Source organism: Nymphaea colorata, chromosome 1 (assembly GCF_008831285.2).
Source record: "Nymphaea colorata isolate Beijing-Zhang1983 chromosome 1, ASM883128v2, whole genome shotgun sequence".
NCBI lineage: Eukaryota > Viridiplantae > Streptophyta > Magnoliopsida > Nymphaeales > Nymphaeaceae > Nymphaea > Nymphaea colorata.
The window spans coordinates 25,344,528-25,363,595 of NC_045138.2; the positions used below are offsets into that span (position 1 = coordinate 25,344,528).

The 19,068-nt window shown below is 39.8% G+C and overlaps 3 protein-coding genes across 16 annotated transcripts in view; all 3 read right to left on the minus strand.

The window, feature by feature from the left end:
- The window catches only part of LOC116252117 (uncharacterized), a 36,977-nt gene that overhangs the window by 5,627 nt on the left and 12,282 nt on the right, over positions 1 to 19,068 (minus strand). The window contains exons 1-9 of one of the 5 annotated variants that reach the window (XM_031626204.2): positions 7,821 to 8,212; positions 7,622 to 7,693; positions 7,439 to 7,546; positions 5,817 to 5,966; positions 3,937 to 4,040; positions 1,631 to 1,827; positions 1,319 to 1,494; positions 388 to 735; positions 247 to 311 (exon numbers count right to left, since the gene is read on the minus strand). In XM_031626204.2, coding sequence (XP_031482064.1) covers positions 247 to 311; positions 388 to 735; positions 1,319 to 1,494; positions 1,631 to 1,827; positions 3,937 to 4,040; positions 5,817 to 5,966; positions 7,439 to 7,546; positions 7,622 to 7,630 — 1,157 coding nt within the window. In that variant the 5' untranslated portion in view covers positions 7,631 to 7,693; positions 7,821 to 8,212. Of the gene's footprint in view, positions 1 to 246; positions 312 to 387; positions 736 to 1,318; positions 1,495 to 1,630; positions 1,828 to 3,936; positions 4,041 to 5,816; positions 5,967 to 7,438; positions 7,547 to 7,621; positions 7,694 to 7,820; positions 8,217 to 19,068 lie in introns of those variants that run through there. The other 4 variants (XM_031626197.2, XM_031626220.2, XM_031626211.2 and 1 more) reach the window with 4 other exon arrangements.
- LOC116249143 (glycine-rich cell wall structural protein-like) overlaps positions 13,418 to 19,068 on the minus strand; it is a 28,163-nt gene continuing 22,512 nt past the window's right edge. The window contains exons 1-3 of one of the 8 annotated variants that reach the window (XM_050075578.1): positions 14,473 to 14,933; positions 14,317 to 14,364; positions 13,418 to 14,268 (exon numbers count right to left, since the gene is read on the minus strand). In XM_050075578.1, coding sequence (XP_049931535.1) covers positions 13,655 to 14,268; positions 14,317 to 14,364; positions 14,473 to 14,830 — 1,020 coding nt within the window. In that variant the 5' untranslated portion in view covers positions 14,831 to 14,933 and the 3' untranslated portion in view covers positions 13,418 to 13,654. Of the gene's footprint in view, positions 14,938 to 19,068 lie in introns of those variants that run through there. The other 7 variants (XM_050075574.1, XM_050075573.1, XM_050075575.1 and 4 more) reach the window with 7 other exon arrangements.
- LOC126409696 (glycine-rich protein 5-like) lies at positions 17,010 to 17,800 on the minus strand. Of its 3 annotated transcripts, XM_050075581.1 has the most exons (3): positions 17,396 to 17,799; positions 17,287 to 17,365; positions 17,010 to 17,238 (listed from the first exon to the last, which is right to left on the minus strand). In XM_050075581.1, exons 1-3 carry the CDS (start codon positions 17,733 to 17,735, stop codon positions 17,217 to 17,219), a joined length of 441 nt encoding a protein of 146 aa, XP_049931538.1. In that variant the 5' UTR covers positions 17,736 to 17,799; the 3' UTR covers positions 17,010 to 17,216. The 3 variants fall into 3 exon arrangements, with proteins under 3 accessions (XP_049931538.1, XP_049931537.1, XP_049931536.1); XM_050075580.1 differs by having other exon boundaries at positions 17,287 to 17,800; XM_050075579.1 differs by having other exon boundaries at positions 17,010 to 17,365.

The following is a 19,068-nucleotide window of genomic DNA, read 5'->3' on the forward strand; positions in this document are numbered from 1 at the left end:
TATGCAAATTTAGCCTCTTGACGTGATCTGGATTTCTCTCTCTGTCCAATGTATGTTTAACTCACAAGCACTTGGTAAATTAGTGACGTTTGGAGATAGGATTTTCCATGTAACCTTGAATGATGTACCGCAATGGGGGCAGAAAGTGCTTTAGGGAAGCTCATGAAATGTTGAGCTTACTGAAGAATGGAAAATTTTGAGGTAGCATGTTAAGGATGAAATAACAATTAGAATCATGGAAACTACCTTCCTGTTCGTATCACAAATTCCTCATTTTCTCTAATAAGATCTTCAGTAAAAATTGGTCCCTCCTGAAAGAGTAAGTGAACAAGATATATCATTACGTGACAATCCCTGAAAAGCTTTACTCCAAGGTCTTAGTTATACCTGAGTTACAGGAGAATACATAGGTTCACCAGTTTCTAACAATGTCAAATCTTGGGATGGATGAGCAGCACCAAGACGGAGGATAAGATTCCCATTGCTAAGCCTAGCAAAAAGGGCAGACGAATTTGAACATATTGTTGAAGAAGATACAACCAGGTTGTCGGAGTCTGCATTAAGGTTCTCCATTGTACATTGCAAAGAGGTGATGGCCTCAAATCGGCGCCTTTTCCTTGCAATACAACAATTAACAGCTTGAAGGTGTTGATGCAGAAGGCAGAAATTCAAGTCAGGGGTCTCATCCAGTGGTAATAAAGGTACAGGTTGGCCCTCCGACCAGAATCTCCTAAGCTGCAGGTGGGAAGAAGAAATCACTTCTTCTTTCTGCAAACATTAGATGGACTAAAAAAGGCAAATATAAAATTATAGCAACAAACTAGACAGGACATGTTATTTCTTTTAGATAATATCAGTCTTTCGTTTTGGTTGGAATGCATTTAATCTCTTCCATTTGATTTCAAATGCAGCCCAATGTTTAGTTGATCCAAGGGAAATCATTTTGCCCTTGTACATATAACCTATCTAATCAACATCAGAGTTTTTATGCTTAATAAGAACCCATTCATATCCATTACTTAGGAGGAAACCCCCATCCCTCTTGCCAAGGCTGAACACACGCACACACACTAAAAGAAACACACATACACATACATAAACAAACCTGCAGGTGAAATATATGTGGGGCCAAGGAGAAGGTAAATCCTATTAAGTTCTATAGAAACGGAAAGGAAATACTACATGCAGGAAGACATACCTCAGCAACAACACCCATATAAACACATGGTCTTGCAGATGAAGCACAAACGAGACAAACAAGAAGAAAATGTTACCACTGTAGAAGCATATAGCAAATAACATTTGTGTAAGAACATACCTCAGCAATGATGGCCATCCAAAATAATCCCATTTTCTGTAGACATCTGATGCTCCCCATAATTTCAGAGAGTCGAACAACAAAGCTTCCAGGGGGAGCACCATGGATTTCCCTTGGCAAGTAGGTCATAGATTGGTTCAAAGGGCCATAAGCAACTTTGCTTTCATGAAGGGGTTCTGCACATATCTTGGAGGCATTATATAGGAAAAAAGGAGAAAAAACCGGTAAAAACATTAATAGACAACAAAGTAGTATGCAATAAGGATTCCATGCAACTCAGAGGTTAAGTATGTTTGAAGTTTGAACCCAAACCTGTCCCAAATAATTGCTGAATGTAAGAAGCAACCTCGTCAAAGCTAATTTCAGGAAATGACTTGCCATCCTTATCACGAAGTACAAGTGACTTCACAACAGAAAAACTAGGAACAAAGACTAACTTGTCATTGATCTGTGAAGGTTCAGCAGTAGATGTCATGATATCCATCATGGACTTGAAGTTATTGCCTTTCCTGCACTAAGTCCATTATTATTTAGATTTCTACACTGTAAATGGCAGACATTAAGATAAAAATCATAATACCACAGATCAGGAAATTTAGGCGGCTAAGATCAAAGTATCAGACAAAAAAGTCAATATTTAGCAGCTTTTACCATCAAACTTCAAAAACTAAATCACCAAGCAAGTCCTGGTAAGTTAGTAACCAACATTGGCTACATAAGGTTTTCCAAGAAAACCACAAAAAAGGAAAATGAAACAACTACTTTTCAGATCACTAGACTGAACATCATACAGAGACACTCCATAAACACAATGAAATGGATGTAAGGCATGGTTAAACACTGTCCACAACATTGTATATTTTTTTCTTTGCCTTCTTCAACAAGTGCCGGTTTTTGTTGCACAATCTGTTTTGGGTTACTTACTTGTACGTCTTGATTGTGTTTTCTGTTAAATGATTTGATGAAAAGCAGTAAAAATTGCCAACTATTTAGCATTTTACAGACATAAAGGACCAGCAAGCCACAGATCCATTACCCTACTTGAATTCTAGATTGAGACCTCATATTCTGGTAACAATTGAATACTGATCATGTCACAAATATCAATGGCGTAGTATACTTGGAAATTGGAACTAAGCTGGTAATATCCAGTTAGTGCCCCAGAACCAGATCCATTTAGTTGGATCCAGTAAGACAAAAAGGACACAAGTTATAATCAGATTTGGATTCAGTATTATGGTTAAAGCATCTGAATCAGAATCCAAGTCCAAAATCCAATAAGGATTCACCTCAAATATGCATAAAGATTGAATTTTACCCATCAGATCAAAATTTGGTTGCAAAACTCAACTCTGAATCTAAATCCGAGTTTGACTCTGATTAATGAAGATCAGATTAAATTGGATAGGATAAACAGTTTATTCAACCTGAGTCAGAACTGCTCTAATTCCTACGTGGAATGTGTACAAAAGCATTTCATATGAGAGAAATTTGTCAAAATTAGAAAGTGACTAGACTTTTCCATTAGTGGATACCAATGCCAGTTTGGCATCAAAAAATGAACTAAAGGCATGAAAGTTGATTGCTGTTCAGCTAGTTTATAAAAATATATGCTGAAACAAGAAAACAATGAAAGCTCTTGAGGACATAACAACATCCAAAGACCAACTTAAGATCTAATATTGACAGCCCAATGGCCAATGATGTGGACAATCCAAGGTGTCTAAAGATGTGTTCCAGTTCTTTATATTATGCGCAAATGTAAAGTCTTTTTTTTTTAACACCTCGATATTTGTAAAACATGAATTCCACACAACGTGAGCATGAAAAGATTTTAAACACATGCTTGCACACACACACACACACACACACACACACACATATATATATATATATATATATATATATATATATATATATATATATATATATATATATATATATATATATATATATATATATATATATATATATATATATATATATATATATATATATATATATAAGAGCCTTCAACTAGAGCGGGTCCAGATACAATAAGATGGTTAACATTTTCATTATGACAAACCATATCTCACCTGCTTCTTGATACTGAAAGCTTTATGGAACAATGTACAGCTGTCATCAACATATATCATCCATATTTCAGACCATCATTATGTGGCATAAACAGGTGGTTCAGTAACTTAGGAAAACTAAGATGATTCACCAAATATTGAAAAATAAAAACAGTAAATTTTTACTGTTGAAATGAATTGATCGACAACAGCTTTCCTACTAAACAAACCACGCCAAGTGCATCCATGGGGTCAGGTTGAACAAGATGAAAATGAACACATAGCTTCCTACTACATAATACAATGTTAATGGCCTGATTGAATATCATGCTAATAATATGCATGGAACATGAGAAATACAGCATTTAAAATATAATAGAGGAAAGCTAGAGAGAAACAAATGTAGGGGATGGTTCGTGGGATGCCTGAAAGCAAACAACTGATGTTTTCCACAATCAGCTAATGCAGCCAAAAATGGATGGGATTCTAAGGAAAAGTTATGAAGCTTGGTAAAGATACATCAACTTTTACACTTGTTGTAAATAGAAGCAAACAACTTACTCTAAAGCTGTTGCCAACTGCTTAAGGACTGTTGATGGGATCATCATATTGGAGGTCGATGCTTTTGAGGGACGAATTTCTTTAGCATGACCTTTCTCTGTATTCTAAACAAGTAATAGATGATATCAGTTCCAAATTTGGCAAGAAATAACTCTCCCAAATTCAAAATTTTCAACGAACTATTTACACAATATTCATACTGGTCTAATGAAGGAACAAAAGGAAATAAAAAAAAGTCCCAGAAATTCCCAGTTGCCCGTAATGTGCACAGATCCTTTGTTATTTCCTATCACAAAGTGAGTGCTCTCCTCAAAATGATAATGGACAAAGGTGACATTGTGAACCATGAACATCAGGCATGGGAAGCAGTATGGAGACTCAATATTCCAGGAAAAACCTTTTCCCAAAATATAATAAGAACAGTGTCTTTGCCAATATATTGTAACAATGCCTTCCTCTAGAGAAGTACAGTGGACATGCAGCAAAAAACACATCAGTCGAAACTGCAGTCTTCCAACCACAACAAAGTGAATTATGTGCATTTTATCTCATGGATTCCTCAAGGAGTCGCAAAGAATATCCATCAACAATCTCCTTCCACTGTCTTCCATTTTTTTATTTGAAAAAACAAACAAAAATTCACCTCATATACACAAAGTACTTGTTCGAAAACAAAAGAAAACATGATTAGAGGGTAGAGATAAAAATATATGGAGTAGCAGATGTTAGACAGGACATGGGGATTGGGATGATAACACAAGCTAGGAGGCACAAAAGTGACATCAAAACAAATGGAACTTGGGGTACCCAGTGCTATATTGGAGACAAACACATATGAAATCTCCCAGAAATGTGGCTGTCCCTCGCATTCTAAACAATCCACATAGCAACTAGAAGTTGCAAGGTATGATACTTGGCACTTTTATACATGGTCTAATAACTTTAATTACTAACCTAAACAACCAACCTCTAGTGACAATTCCTCCTCCTATGGTTATGCGAAATTTTTTACCAAAAAGTCCAAGCCAAAGCAATTAACAAGCAGAGGCATATGGAAAGACATGATTGACATGAAGTCGATTGGCCTTAAAAAATTGGTTAGGCTCCCTCCAAAAAAGACAGCCACCCAAGAAAGGTTGTATACCTTGTCGGCTTGTCCTATGGGACTGACGCAATTACGCTGATGCCACTATACAAGCAGCTCACCCCACTCAAGCACCAACAGGAGACGAAAAAGAATCAAACAAGAGAAATAGGTTACACATATCTTCAAATATACACAGGTAAGTTGTACTTAATCCCAATTATCCTTGTATAGATTAAATAAAATCCAAACTGCCATAAGCCTAAAAGGTGATCCCAAGATGAAACATCTAAAAGTCTCAACCACCATGTGTCACTTCCAAATCAGCCTGAACACATCAAGATCAACAAGCCTTTTTTTGCATGAAAATATAGAAGGCTTCTAGTAATTGTTATGTTACAGAAACTCAGTTCCAAGTCAGCAGTTAGTTCCAAGTCAGCAATATCATGTGAAAAAAAATCTATTGCTTGTATTACTGCAAGGTGTTCTTGTTGTTTCTTAAGGCAGGTCTATTCTGCTCACTGCATATTTAGTTATGGACAGAAATGTCAGAAAAGTTTGTTAAAAAAGTTGCATCTGTTAATAAAGCTAAGGGCATTGGTAGAATTCTAAATGGCCTAGCTACAGAAACACTTAAAGGAATATGAAATGGCCAGTAGAGCAAGTTTCAGTTCCCTTTTTCCAAAAATCACAGCATTCTCATCTTCATTCCCCTCTCGTATGTGTTTATGCAACATAAACTATTAGCCAATGAAAAAAAGGAAAAGAAAGAAGACAAATTAAAGCCAATTCTTACTTCATCGTATACATTGCAGTCGCTTCCGCTCTTATTAACGAACTCATCATTGGCAAGAGGATTTGAGGTAGCAGGATTTCCCCGTGGACCTGTCTTTTTTCCTTTCCTTATGCTTTTTAAATAATGTTGCCAATCTTGCTTCACTTGAGTCTGCTTAAAGTTTTGGAGATATTCATTAGAACACTTATGCTAAAAAAAGACCTTTAATGCCATTAATGATTAAAAGGCTATGCCTATGATTCTGATAAATCAATTGCACAAATTTGTTCCCCATTGACATGAACATGTAATGCAAGCAAACAATAAATGTGAACTGAAAAGATCCACATTTACTCAAATAACTCTAATCACTACATGTTTTATGCAGAACAAGTAATATGAACAAGAACTTGGTAGAAATTCCTATTTTAAGGCAATTATGTTATTTCTTCATACAACATGCCCAACCCATAAGAACTTCATGTCATTCTAGGTGTATCCTTGTGAAACAGCCTTTTGTAAAAGTATATTCAGCTCAGCAATGCCCAACCCACCCATAGCATTGGGTCTGACTATATGTCGGCAGACCAAACTTCATCATGATTGGTTCCCTAAAAGGAAAATGATCTCATAAACTTGTCAAAACTTTGTAATTTAAAATAATATAATAGCATAGAAAGTAAAGCCAGACTGTGCCTACAAAAAGGCTTTGCATTTCATATATATGCAAATACAAATTTACATGCTTAACAGGGCATTACATTATTTTAGGGTCAATAATAGAAACCCCAAATTAAAAATTTCAGGAAGTTTGATCATCAACAATTTTACCATGACTTGCATGTATCTGAAAAAGAAAAAAAGGAACAAGCATCAGAAAATAAGTAACATCAACCATAAGGTCTACACAACTTTCCTTGAGATTTGGTTGGAAGAATAGGATTGCTCTGTCCCTTTTTCTTACTCACGTTATGCCAGTTCACAGTGCTACATATCCCTCCATCGTAGGAATAAAGACATTAACAAAAATCGATTGCAAGTTATCATCTAGGGGAGAACTCCTGTATCAGCTTAGTTTCTGAAAAGCATAGTGTGCTGGGAAGTTTATTGCTATCCATTAACCAGTTTGGTTGCCGTATGCCAAAATGATTCATTTAACTCCACAGTTGGATACCAAAAAAAAATGCATGTGACTTGTACGAACCATATAGAGTGCCTGGAAGTGTTATCTTGGTAGACCAGACTCTTCAAGGGCTTGCTAGTGATTATTTTTTTCTTCTTACTACCCCATCCAGGCAGGTCTTCCATATTCACTTGGTTAATTTATCATCAGAAAGCGGCCATACTTCCTCCCCGCATATAGGTTCATCAACTACTATTACGCTTAACAAATTGCAAAATGCAACAAGGATGAACACTTGCTACATTTTAAACACCAAGTAGCAATATGACAGAGGAAATTTGTAGCAATTTGGTACGGGCAAAATGCGTCCGCGTCAATCTTTTCAATTGATATAGAAATTGAAGCAATTAAACATATAAGCAAATAGAAAAAAATAATAGTCTCATATTGTTTTTACGAGGTAAGCAACTTAAGTACTAAACCATATCGGCTGAAAACATTATTGGCACTCAAGACTTACGACTAGAAAAAGACAGGCACGATGGTAGAGAATAACGGAAATTTTTTTTACGCACTCTTTCTTCATTCTCTGCGTTTTTCCACGAAAGAGATACTGATTTCTCCTCTCCTGTCACCAAGGACCGAAGATCATGATAAAGAGACAGATAGATAAACAGATAGAGAGAGGGGGCGGGTCGAACACCTCGATCATTTCTGAGGTCCGCCTTGATATCGGTAAGAACCTTCTCCGCCTTGGCAGCAGCCGAATGAAGGGCTGGACCATCCATCGGTTCCACAAGGAGCAAACCATTCCCACAATTCAACAAATAAAGCCCTCGATCAAAACCAAACTAAATCAAGTCGCGAGATAGAGGGAGAGAGAGAGAGAGAGAGAGCTAAACCTGTCTTGGCTTTGGAAACCAAGGATGAATCCATGGGATGGGACGTGACGAACAGAGACTTTACAGAGCATATGGATTCAATTTGACCATCACTCCTTTATAGTGAATCAGTCCACCCAAGATATGGAAAACAGAGAGAGAGAGAGAGAGAGATTTCCTTTCGCCGGTTTGTCGATGAAATGGCGTCGTGGAGAAGGGGAAATGAACGTCATACGCAGTTGCGCGTTCGTGCCCAACTCCCTCAAGTGTTTTAGTCTCTCCTGCGTATCTTCAAACAGGAGGCCAGGGAGGACGGAGGAGGAGGCTGCCCACCATCGCTGACCCTCTGCTCTTCGCTTTCTACAACCCGGTGGATCGCACCAACCCGCCCTTTTTTCGACGACTTCGGCAAGCCCCTTCAGGAGCCCACAATCTTCTATTTCTCCTATTTTTATGCGTTTATTCTTGTCAGAATGGTTTATTCTTCCCAGATGGACGGCTCATGGCAACCCTCCTCTTCCATGGCTATGTGGCACCCTAGGATCGTCAGGTCGTCGATGCATCTTCTACAAAACGAAAATAGTTAGGTTCCTGTATCAAACATTTCTGTGACAAGGTCGAGAAGTCGAACATGAGCAATAACAGTGTATTAGTTTCCATCGAATTGCTTATGAAGTTGTAACAAGCAAACTTTACATAATTTTAGGTTGGGTAGCGAAGTGGCTAAAGTGTTTGACTTGTGAATGATATGTTTAATAATTCAAAACCGTATTGCTTACAAGTTACATGTAAAGATGACTTTAGTGTGTTTGATTGGTGTACATATATCATTTTAGTTGTTAGTCTTTCTAAAATTAATGATCAAGAGAAAAACAAGGGAAAAGAAGAAGATAAAGTATTTTAGACATAGTTAACAACTTTTTCTCTTTATTTTTTTGAATCATCAGTCCATCTTACATAGATCAACGACTAAGATGATTTATTATAGGTCTATCACTTAAGGGGACATCTGAAGGCCGCTTTTTAGTTGGTATATCTCCGTTGCAATATTACCAATTTCCGGTGACATTAGATAACATCAGATTAGATCGCGCAACGCTGAAAAGGAAAAACGAACCGTCGTATTGAAGGCTCGATGGAAATCCATGAGTCGAGCTATATATCACTTAAATGCACATATAATTCAATTTCTAATTCTTAGTTACTTTCTTTTAACGCATTGCCCGTTTGCAATAAAATATTAAACCTACAATGATGCTTATAAATATAAATGTAAACGCTTATTGGCCGGACCTGTCCCACGGTACACATTTCATCTCAGAAAATATCAAATCCTCAAAAATAAAATACATATCAGTGACTTCTAGTGCATGGAAACGAACTATGTTCCACCAGGACCGCCACCTCCTCCGCCGCCACCACCACCAACTTGAGGTCCATTCCTACCACCCGATCCACCTCCAAATTTGAAGCCTACTCCAACCCCGAAACCAAACCCAGCTCTTATTCCACTTTTACCACCTACCCCTCCACGACCTCCACCTCCTCCTGCGCCACCACCTTGCCCAAAGCCTCTACCTGCACCGCCGCCAAGCCCAAAACCTCCACCTATGCCACCACCAGCACCGAAACCTCCTCCTAACCTGCCTCCGGCACCAGCATGAAAACCGCCTCCAACACCACCTCCTATTCCACCTCCAACCCCACTGCCACCTCCAACGCCACCACCATAACCAGAACCGCCACCCACCCCGCCACGGCCACCACCATATCCGGAGCCTCCACCGACTCCTCCGCCAACTCCACCTCCAAACCCTGCACCACCTCCGACGCCACCACCCGCTCCAAACCCACCACCACCTCCCAATCCCACGCCACACAATTTTTTCCACCTCACAATTCGGCAACCAAGTCCACCTAAACTGAACAGTAGCCGACCGGAGTTATCGACCGCATAACCATCGACTGGTTTCTGGCCGGTGGTCAGCACCCTTGCACCAACGTCGGCAATCGAGAAGACCATGAACACCACCATTGCTAATATCAGAACGAAGAAGTGGTTGGGTGGTCGAGGCATTATTTCGTATGCAGAAGATAGATGATAATGGAAGAGAGGCAAAACTAAGAAGAGAGTCACTCGATGTGCTGCGACTAAGTACACCATCTGATCCTTTTTATATATGATAGGAGTTAGGAGGGGAAAGGTTGATCCTTCAACCAAGTGAACGCAATCTGGCCTTTTTGTTGCACACTTTATTCCCCGCGTCTTCATCTCATTTTCAAATTATTAGTATTATTGTTATTATTTTTATATTTATTATGTCAAAACTCCAAGCCTGCTTCTTCATAGCTCAAGGCTCAAGGAAAGCAGCTTAGCGGGCTGGTTAAAAGTAGTCATTAATTTGATTCTGGTAGGTACTACTTTTTTAGTCCCTAAATGATGGATATTGACCCTAAATGATGGATATTGATGGTTGTATCACTTCTCACCTAAGTCCCCAACAGTCTTGCCAGGATAAACACACCCCAAGATTGCTTTTCATGCTTCTCTCAACCCCATTTACTGCCATGTTTGGATATTTTAATTTTCCCAACTTGAATTAAGGTATATAACACACACAAAACATGCGGTTAATCACAATTTGCTGAAATTTGAGTGTCCTTTCTTACATAATTAAAAGTTATGCACCTATTAAAACTTTGTAAATTTTCAATAGAACTAGTTACCAAGAATCTAAGTGAACCAAAAAAGAAAAAAGCAGGACCAACATGCATATATGCTTCCCATTCATGTGCATATGCTTGGCTGGCACCTAGAAGTGGGGTTCATCTTTGACAAGGACCCATCTCCAATCCATCGCAGGATGAACCAGAAAAAGGTGGCTAGTTGGGTTCGACCCTCACCCCGGCCTATTATTGAGATCAAAGTGTCTTTGTGGACTCTTAATTATTGAGATTAAAGTGATCTCCCCACAAGTTCTATCATCAGAAACTTTTGGACTTTGTTTAAAAAAAGATGTTTCGTATTCATGGGTGTTACACTGTTACTCGTTTTCACACAGACTTTTTGCCTTGCTTTCTGTTCAATTGACGTGACGTCCTGCAGTGTGCTTTTCCTAAAGTCGTTTCTTGATGTTGGCTACAAAGATCAAACAGGAATCCAGAAAACAGAGGAACCTGCCCATAGTCATCATCTCCTCAACATATATTCCATAAGCAGGTTTGAAAGGCAAGAGGTTGTAATAAACTAAGAAGCTATGCTGCCAATAAGGGCAACAAAGAAGCAGCTTTCATGGTTGACGAGGAGAAGCACCTCAAGGAGCTTTATATGCAGACATCAAAATTTTGCCACCATCAATTTCTTAGCCCCTTATAGCTTCGATGCTAGATATAAAACCGGAGTTTAGGTTAATGAAAGAATGTTTTAGTCTCTGAGAAATAGAATCTCGGCACGAATTAGTAAAGGCAGAAGGAATAAAGTGGACATCCTTGTCTGCAAGAGCCAAAGTTACTTTCTCAAAAAGGAAATTTTGGGATATCATTTTTCTTAGGCTTGCTGTTGGCTTCCAGCTGGGCTTTAGGATTTCCAAAATATTGCACCAGAATGCAGATTTCTCGATGTTCCATTGATAGTATAGACTGTGACATAAAATATTTGAAAATTGATTAGGTACATTTTTAAATGGAAAAACCATGATCGTCATGCTTTTGCTACAGATTTTTCATGGAAAGGTAAATTCCCAAGAAAAATTCTTATGTGGAAATTGATTCTTATCTTCCATTTCCATCTTGCCATTGCGAAGAGCAAGGTTGCATCTAATCAACAGGCCTTGCTCCCTTTCTTATTGCCTATTACAGGAAAGAAACTGTCAAAGCAGGAAGCAGAGTTTCTCTGCTGCTGCCGAAAATAAATTAGCTGCAGAGAGAGCAGCCAAGAAGCTCTCATAGCACTGGTTGACAGTTCCCTGTGCTTCATCTCGCAAGCGAAACAGGACAAATAATTGCAGGATGGGTTCCAGAATCTTTCAGGTTTCCTGTAAATTGAAGCAGTGCAGTGCTTAAGAAACCTCCGAAGGAGTGTACGTAATACAATATAGTTGTTTCCCAAGTTTTCTTTGCACCTATTGCATTGATCTATATTTTACTGCAGGTCTAATCCCGAAGAGGATTTAGTAATCGAACCAAGTTTCAAGGATCTAATTCCTCTCCTTTCATTAAAACATCTTCCGGCCGACCTACAGTATTTGATGATACTGTAATTGTCAACTACCACTGTGCTGCTGCCAACTTCATTATTGACCGAGCCAAAATAATTGTTTCAGAGAGGTCCATGGCCTTACATATCTTGCCAAAGGAGAAATTATCTAATCTGCTGAAGTCTGAAACGTTGGAAGTTGGAACTCGAAGCACCAACTTAGTTGCTCATGTTTATCAGAAAAGAGAGATTATTAAGAGCTCAAACTAAAAAAATTCTGTATATATTAGAAAGTAATAGCAATCGATCACAAGGCTTATGATCATAAGACTACACCATATTTAATTTAAGGCCAGTATGATGGATGAAATCAGTTATATCCATGGTACGTACTGAAATCCGAACTGATGAAGCTTACTGTTGGCAATCCAGATCCAAATATACATGGGTAGATCATGCATCTACCGATGGATTGCGTAAATAATATTACCTATGATCTTTGTTTTCTTAATGTTTGGTTTGCAAGGACCTATTTTTTCCAAAAAATAAAGCTATGAACTAGCTACTTCCTGGTTTCATGCTTAACTTGTGCCCATTGCAGTGCCACCACAAGAGTGGTTCTAAGAGCCAAACGATTGACCTGTTTGTTTAATCCAAAATTGTCAGAAAAGGGAAATGGTGGGTTCACTTTAAACTAAAAAAATGAGAAATTTCTATTTTCAGCTTATCTTTTGTCTATGTATAAAAAAAATCAGCTAATTTCCGTATTGATTTTCATAATTAGAAATTTACAAACTGCCAAAAAACAACTCGAAAGTACGTATTTTAGCATGTGAATAGAAGAATCTCTATGCGTTTTTTTCCCAATACTTATATATTAATTTAAAATTAAAATAATAAATTGTTTAATTATGGTCCCTACCCATACGATTCCAATATATTTGAAATTTGATGCTCACAACATTGCCCTCAACCCGCTTTCCTTCTTTTTCTGCCGCGTCATGGTGGAAGAAACGTACAAGGTTGAAAACTTGGTTTAGTTATGCACTAGTTAAAGAATTTTGGTAGTTATATATATTTGCCAAATCATTTTAATTGAACCAACATCAGAAATAAGATTGAGATTGCCGCAAAAGCCAAGAATGAAATCTGGTGAACTAATTGCGTACTTAAGACAAGTTCAGGATTTCGACACTGAATTTTGCATTATGTGTGTTGCAGCATGCGCGCATCCAGAGAGAAAGGAATCCTCACATGGTTGATGCAAGAACACCAGAATCTGCCATTCGCAGTTTTTCTTATAACTAAAAAGTTGGAAACTGTTCACCCACCAAAAGGTTGCAAGCTCTTTTCTGATAGGCGTAATTATATTACGCAAAGTATGATTCAGATATGAACCATGAAAAGTCAAATAATCCAGAGAGAAAATAAAAGAGATGCACTGATAAAGGCTTTCAATAGCTGCAGAAATCAGAAACAAAAGTAGTTACAGAACAGTTTGAACTTTCCCATTCTCCAAACTAGTTATTTCGATAGCATGCATAAATAGAGTACACAGCGGAAATGCTCGACCGATGGACGAGTCATTCTTCTCGTAATTTTACGTTTCAATCACAAGTATGATACTTAGACTCTATAGTCCGGAAGACCACAACATAATTTAATAGTGCCCACCTCCATAGCCTCCGCCAGCTCCACCACCGTACCCACCCCCGTGGCCTCCCCCAAAACCACCACCATAACCACCGCCTGCCCCACCACCATAGCCTCCTCCAGCACCACCACCGACTCCTCCACCATACCCTCCTCCAGCACCACCACCATAACCACCACCTGCTCCGCCGCCATAGCCTCCTCCAACACCACCACCAGCTCCTCCGCCATATCCTCCTCCAGCGCCACCACCATAACCACCACCTGCTCCGCCACCATAACCTCCTCCAGCGCCACCACCGGCTCCGCCACCGTAGCCTCCTCCAGCTCCACCACCTGCTCCACCGCCATAGCCGCCTCCTGCCCCACCTCCATATCCACCGCCATGCCCGCCTCCGGCACCACCTCCATACCCACCACCAAGGCCACCACCACCACCGTGCCCACCTCCAGCACCACCACCATAGCCTCCTCCAGCACCACCGCCTACACCACCTCCATACCCACCGCCATGCCCTCCTCCGGCACCACCACCATAGCCACCGCCAAGGCCTCCTCCTCCACCATGCCCTCCTCCTGCGCCACCACCATAGCCACCTCCAGCACCACCTCCATACCCACCTCCATGCCCACCTCCGGCACCACCTCCTACGCCACCTCCATAGCCACCGCCATGCCCACCTCCGGCACCACCACCATAGCCACCTCCTACGCCACCTCCATAGCCACCGCCATGTCCACCTCCGGCACCACCACCATAGCCACCTCCAGCACCACCTCCATACCCACCACCATGCCCACCTCCGGCACCACCTCCTGCGCCACCTCCATACCCACCTCCGGCACCACCACCATAGCCACCGCCTAGGCCGGTTCCACCACCTTGCCCGCCCCCAATGCCACCTCCGTATCCACCTCCAAGGCCAGAACCACCACCATACCCACCCCCAGCTCCACCTCCATAGCCACCACCGTATCCACCTCCACCACCGACGCCAAAGCCCTTACCAAAGCCACCTCCAAAGAACTTATGGAACCACTTACGGTCATCAAGAGGAGGAGCCGGGGTCTGATGACTCTGGTCGTTCATCAACTTCCTGCTATTGGCACTGACATGGAGAAACAGGAAATTGAGCAAAATGAAGAAGAGGAGGAAGAGCCTTCCTCCCGGGGAGTTAGCCATCTTCTTTCTGTTCTGGTAGCTAGCTCTATAATTTCCTATTCTATGGACAGGAATGATTGTGTGTTGAGGAAGTGTGGAAAGCGAGTGGTACTTATAGAAGCAGACGGTTGGGCTAGCCATTAATGAAGATCGATCCATAAGCCGCGTTCATATGAAGAAAGCACATGGATTGTGTTCTCTAAGCGCGTCTTGTTTAGGTGGAGGGACAAGATTGTTGGGGAGCAAGTAGAGCGGTGCATTGCATTATCCAGAATTTAATGCATGATCATCAGCCATTCTTGGCCATCCCTTCCTTAATCTTTTCCTATACAGTAAGACATGTCTCAGTCAAAGCCTGGAAAATATTATTCACTTTACAGTTAACAGTTCTCACGTTCATTTCATTCTCACCTCAATTTTTTCTTCCTTTTCTATTATCAATTATCATTTTTCATTTCCATCCCTTCCTGCATCCAAAATTCAGTGAGTATTCTGGGAGGATGAATTCCTTATCACTGTATTGGGATAATATATGTTGAACCCCGCTGTCAATTTCTGTAAGTTGAAAAAGACAAGATCGGCGATGGGATCAATCAAGCTTCTATCCGGTGGCCATGGAATTGGTGAAAAATAACACCACCTCTGGTGCCCATGACGGCGCGTGCGGGATGGATTAAATCCCCATTTTTTTCTGCGTCGTAAAAAATTACATCATCAAGATGTACACAACGCTGAGGTGTTCCAATCTCTTTCTTGATACTATATTTCTCTTTGTAAATATATATTGATCGTCAAGAGCTTACTAATTCGATTAGTATACTAACCTCCTTTGCGTATCAAAGAATGCCTTTGGAAGCGTCAAAATAACAATATAGAAAAGAGAAATATTTGAGGACCTGCAACGCAACCAGCAAATTTCCCTGATCAATGTGTTCTGTTGGTGATCAGGTGCTTTGCCATGTCTTCAAAATTAATCAACTTGCTCGCTTTCAGGCTGTTTGTTACTATTTTATAAATCTGCCCCAAAGATTAGACCAGTTCATGGAACACTATGTAATAGTGCTCCATAAATTTGTTGCAATTCGTTAAAAGGGATTCACGGAACAATAAGAAACACTGTTGTAGGTCCATTTTTTACCATTATATACAATGGATTTGCAGAACACTAGAACAAATTTCATTAAGATGGAAGGAAGGAATTCTCTGATTAGAAGACAGGGTAGTTAGACAATTAGGAAACAAATTGAAGGATAAGATATCAAGTCAATAAAGGAGGAGAAGAAGGTGGAACGGTTTGCAAATTCATGGCATCATTTTTATATCGTTTAACAAAGGATTTTAGATTCTTCTTAGACATTCAAAAAATTTGAAATCCTAGAATTTAAGTTCCTAATATTTTAAATCACATTAATTCTATGACATAAAGTAATCAGACTCCCCTTAAAGATATCAAGACACATATAAATTAAAGATTTTGACTTTTTGTCTTTCTCTAGCAACCTCATTGCCACCACCAACTAATCGATATGCTTTTGAATTGGGATTGCGTATGATGTAGCTATAGAGATTTCCTTTAAACTTATAAATTCAGAAAAAATTATTTTTCTGAAAGAATTCGTGAAAGTCGAACCGTTTATACATGTTTTTCAAAACCCTGTTACGGATGAATATGTAAAACGGTCCCTTGAGTAATTTGAATCCAAACTGCAATTAAAAATCTGAACCACAAGATATCTAATTATCCAGGCATTCAAATAAAAGATTCCAAACTCGGTTTCTAGCCCTTGAACCATGATTCATCTGCATGCATGGTTACTTTTGCTGATTATAAAAAAAACTTTGTTTATAAGTTAATTTTCGGGATATAGTTGCGCAAGGTTTGTGAAATCGATCGGCTTCCTTTCACAAAAATTAATGTAAATGACGTTTCCTAGAATTTATGACAATCTAAAGCCAACGTTTCACAACTTCAATAGATACTTAAGAACGTGGTCTTATCAATATCAATATAAAAAACTTGACGTGAAAAGGCAGCTCATCTCGATCGTTTCCACAAGAGGCGGAACCTATGCGCAGATCAAGAATCCGGTATAATTCATTAACAAATTCCAATGAAAATACTTTGAAATCTTATTACGAAGAAGGTCAACTGACGATTGTGAGTTCTTGGTATGAGTTCATATAGAAATAGAAGGTCAAATAAGAAGAAAATCATAAAGCACACACTCAATTATCGTTCTTCAAAGTAATTGATACAGCAACATAGAAGTACAGACGCATAATACATAAAAGTTACACACAAGAAACAGACAGAAACCAGCACAGCTGTCATTTTATTCGGTTCATCTTAATCGAAAGCTTCAGTTCACGCACTACGTCATAGCTCAGAAGTAGCCATTTTGATTCTCTAAGGGTAGCCACCACCGTAGCCACCGCCACCACCGTAGCCACCGCCACCACCGTAGCCTCCACCAGCACCACCGCCGTACCCTCCACCAACTCCACCACCGTAGCCACCGCCATAACCGCCACCTGCACCACCACCATACCCACCGCCTAAACCACCACCGCCACCGTAGCCACCACCACCACCGTAGCCACCACCACCACCGTAGCCACCGCCATAACCGCCACCTGCACCACCGCCATATCCACCACCTAAGCCGCCACCGTAGCCGCCGCCCAGGCCACCGCCATAACCGCCACCGTAGCCACCGCCGTAACCACCACCGTAGCCGCCGCCCAGACCACCTCCGAAACCCTTGTGGAACCACTTTTGGTCATCGACTGGAGCCTTATCAACTCCTTTTTCGGGAGTGTGAAGAGTCTGATCACTCAGCAACTTGCGAGAGTCAGCACTGGCATGAAGCACGAGAAGGGTGAGCACAAGGAGGAGGAAGAGGCTTCCTCCACGATAAGACGCCATCTTTTCTTAGGTTTAGCTCCGGTTCCTTCTCTTTGGAGCAATGGAGATTGTGTGGAGATAAACTCGGTTTCCAGTTGGTACTTATAGTGCAGAACGGTTGGGGTGGCCATTAATGAAGGTCGATCAGCCACGTAGACGACGAATAAGATCACATGCTTCGTGGCCACTAACAGTGTGTTTTTGGGTCAAGGAAAGAGACAGAATCGTTGCAGGAATTAGAGATTGCATTATCCTTCTTTAATGCAAGGCCTACCAATCTCGAGTACTCGGTCATCCTTGTGATTTCTCCTTTTTAAATGATTTGGCGGTAAGAAACCTCTCAATCTTGTTAAAATCTTGCTTTTTAGTTTGTTTCATAAGCTTTCCCTTTTCTTCCTTTCTTTACATGATGTTCATTTTCATCACCATTAGACTACGGCCGCCCACATGTGTTTTGCTACGTAACGAGAAAGATCGATTATTTCTCAAAAAATTTTCAGGTCTCCGTTGTTTCTAGTTGCAATCTGGTTAAAGTTTGCATTTCAAATATAATTACAACATTAATTCGTAAGTTACTTTTCAGCATGGAAACTCTCTCTCTCTCTCTCTCTCTCTCTCTCTATATATATATATATATATATATATATATATATATATATATATATATATATATATATATATATATATATATATATATATATATATATGATTGAAAACTTGCAATTAAAAAGAAAAGCATTTTTGTCATTAACCATACTGGCAAAAAAAATTTCATGCACCAATACAACCTACATAATCAGGAACAGTTGAGGCTGAGGTTGGTCGAATCCAGCCTTAATCAACCCAATATAATAGGACTCGGATTAGGCTTTGATTCGGACCCCATATTTACAACTGGATTCACATTGGTCTGGCGTATATAAAATTTAACAATATTCACATGTAACTTTGTCGGATCTCTATTGAATTTCAGTTGGACATATTACTCCAATTTTAATGATTAAGAAACTGCATACTGAATCAAAATTGACCAATTAGTAATTCAATCTTTACGAGATCCAATTAAATGGATTCAGAACAGAATTGGTCATTGGACGTATGGAATATTCCATTTTCATCCCCAATGAAAACATATGGATTCACGCTTGAATCAATACTTTCTTGAATGTGTAAATGCGATTTTATAACTAAGACACTGTAGAAAAATGGTGAGCGTTCAACCATTGATTACTGCAGTACATAATCAAAATAAAGAGATTCACGATCCGAGCTTTCGCTTTTGAACCTTTTAGACGACCAAGAACGATGGAGTTGCACCTGGTCATGAATTTCCCGATACGCTGCGTAATATGTG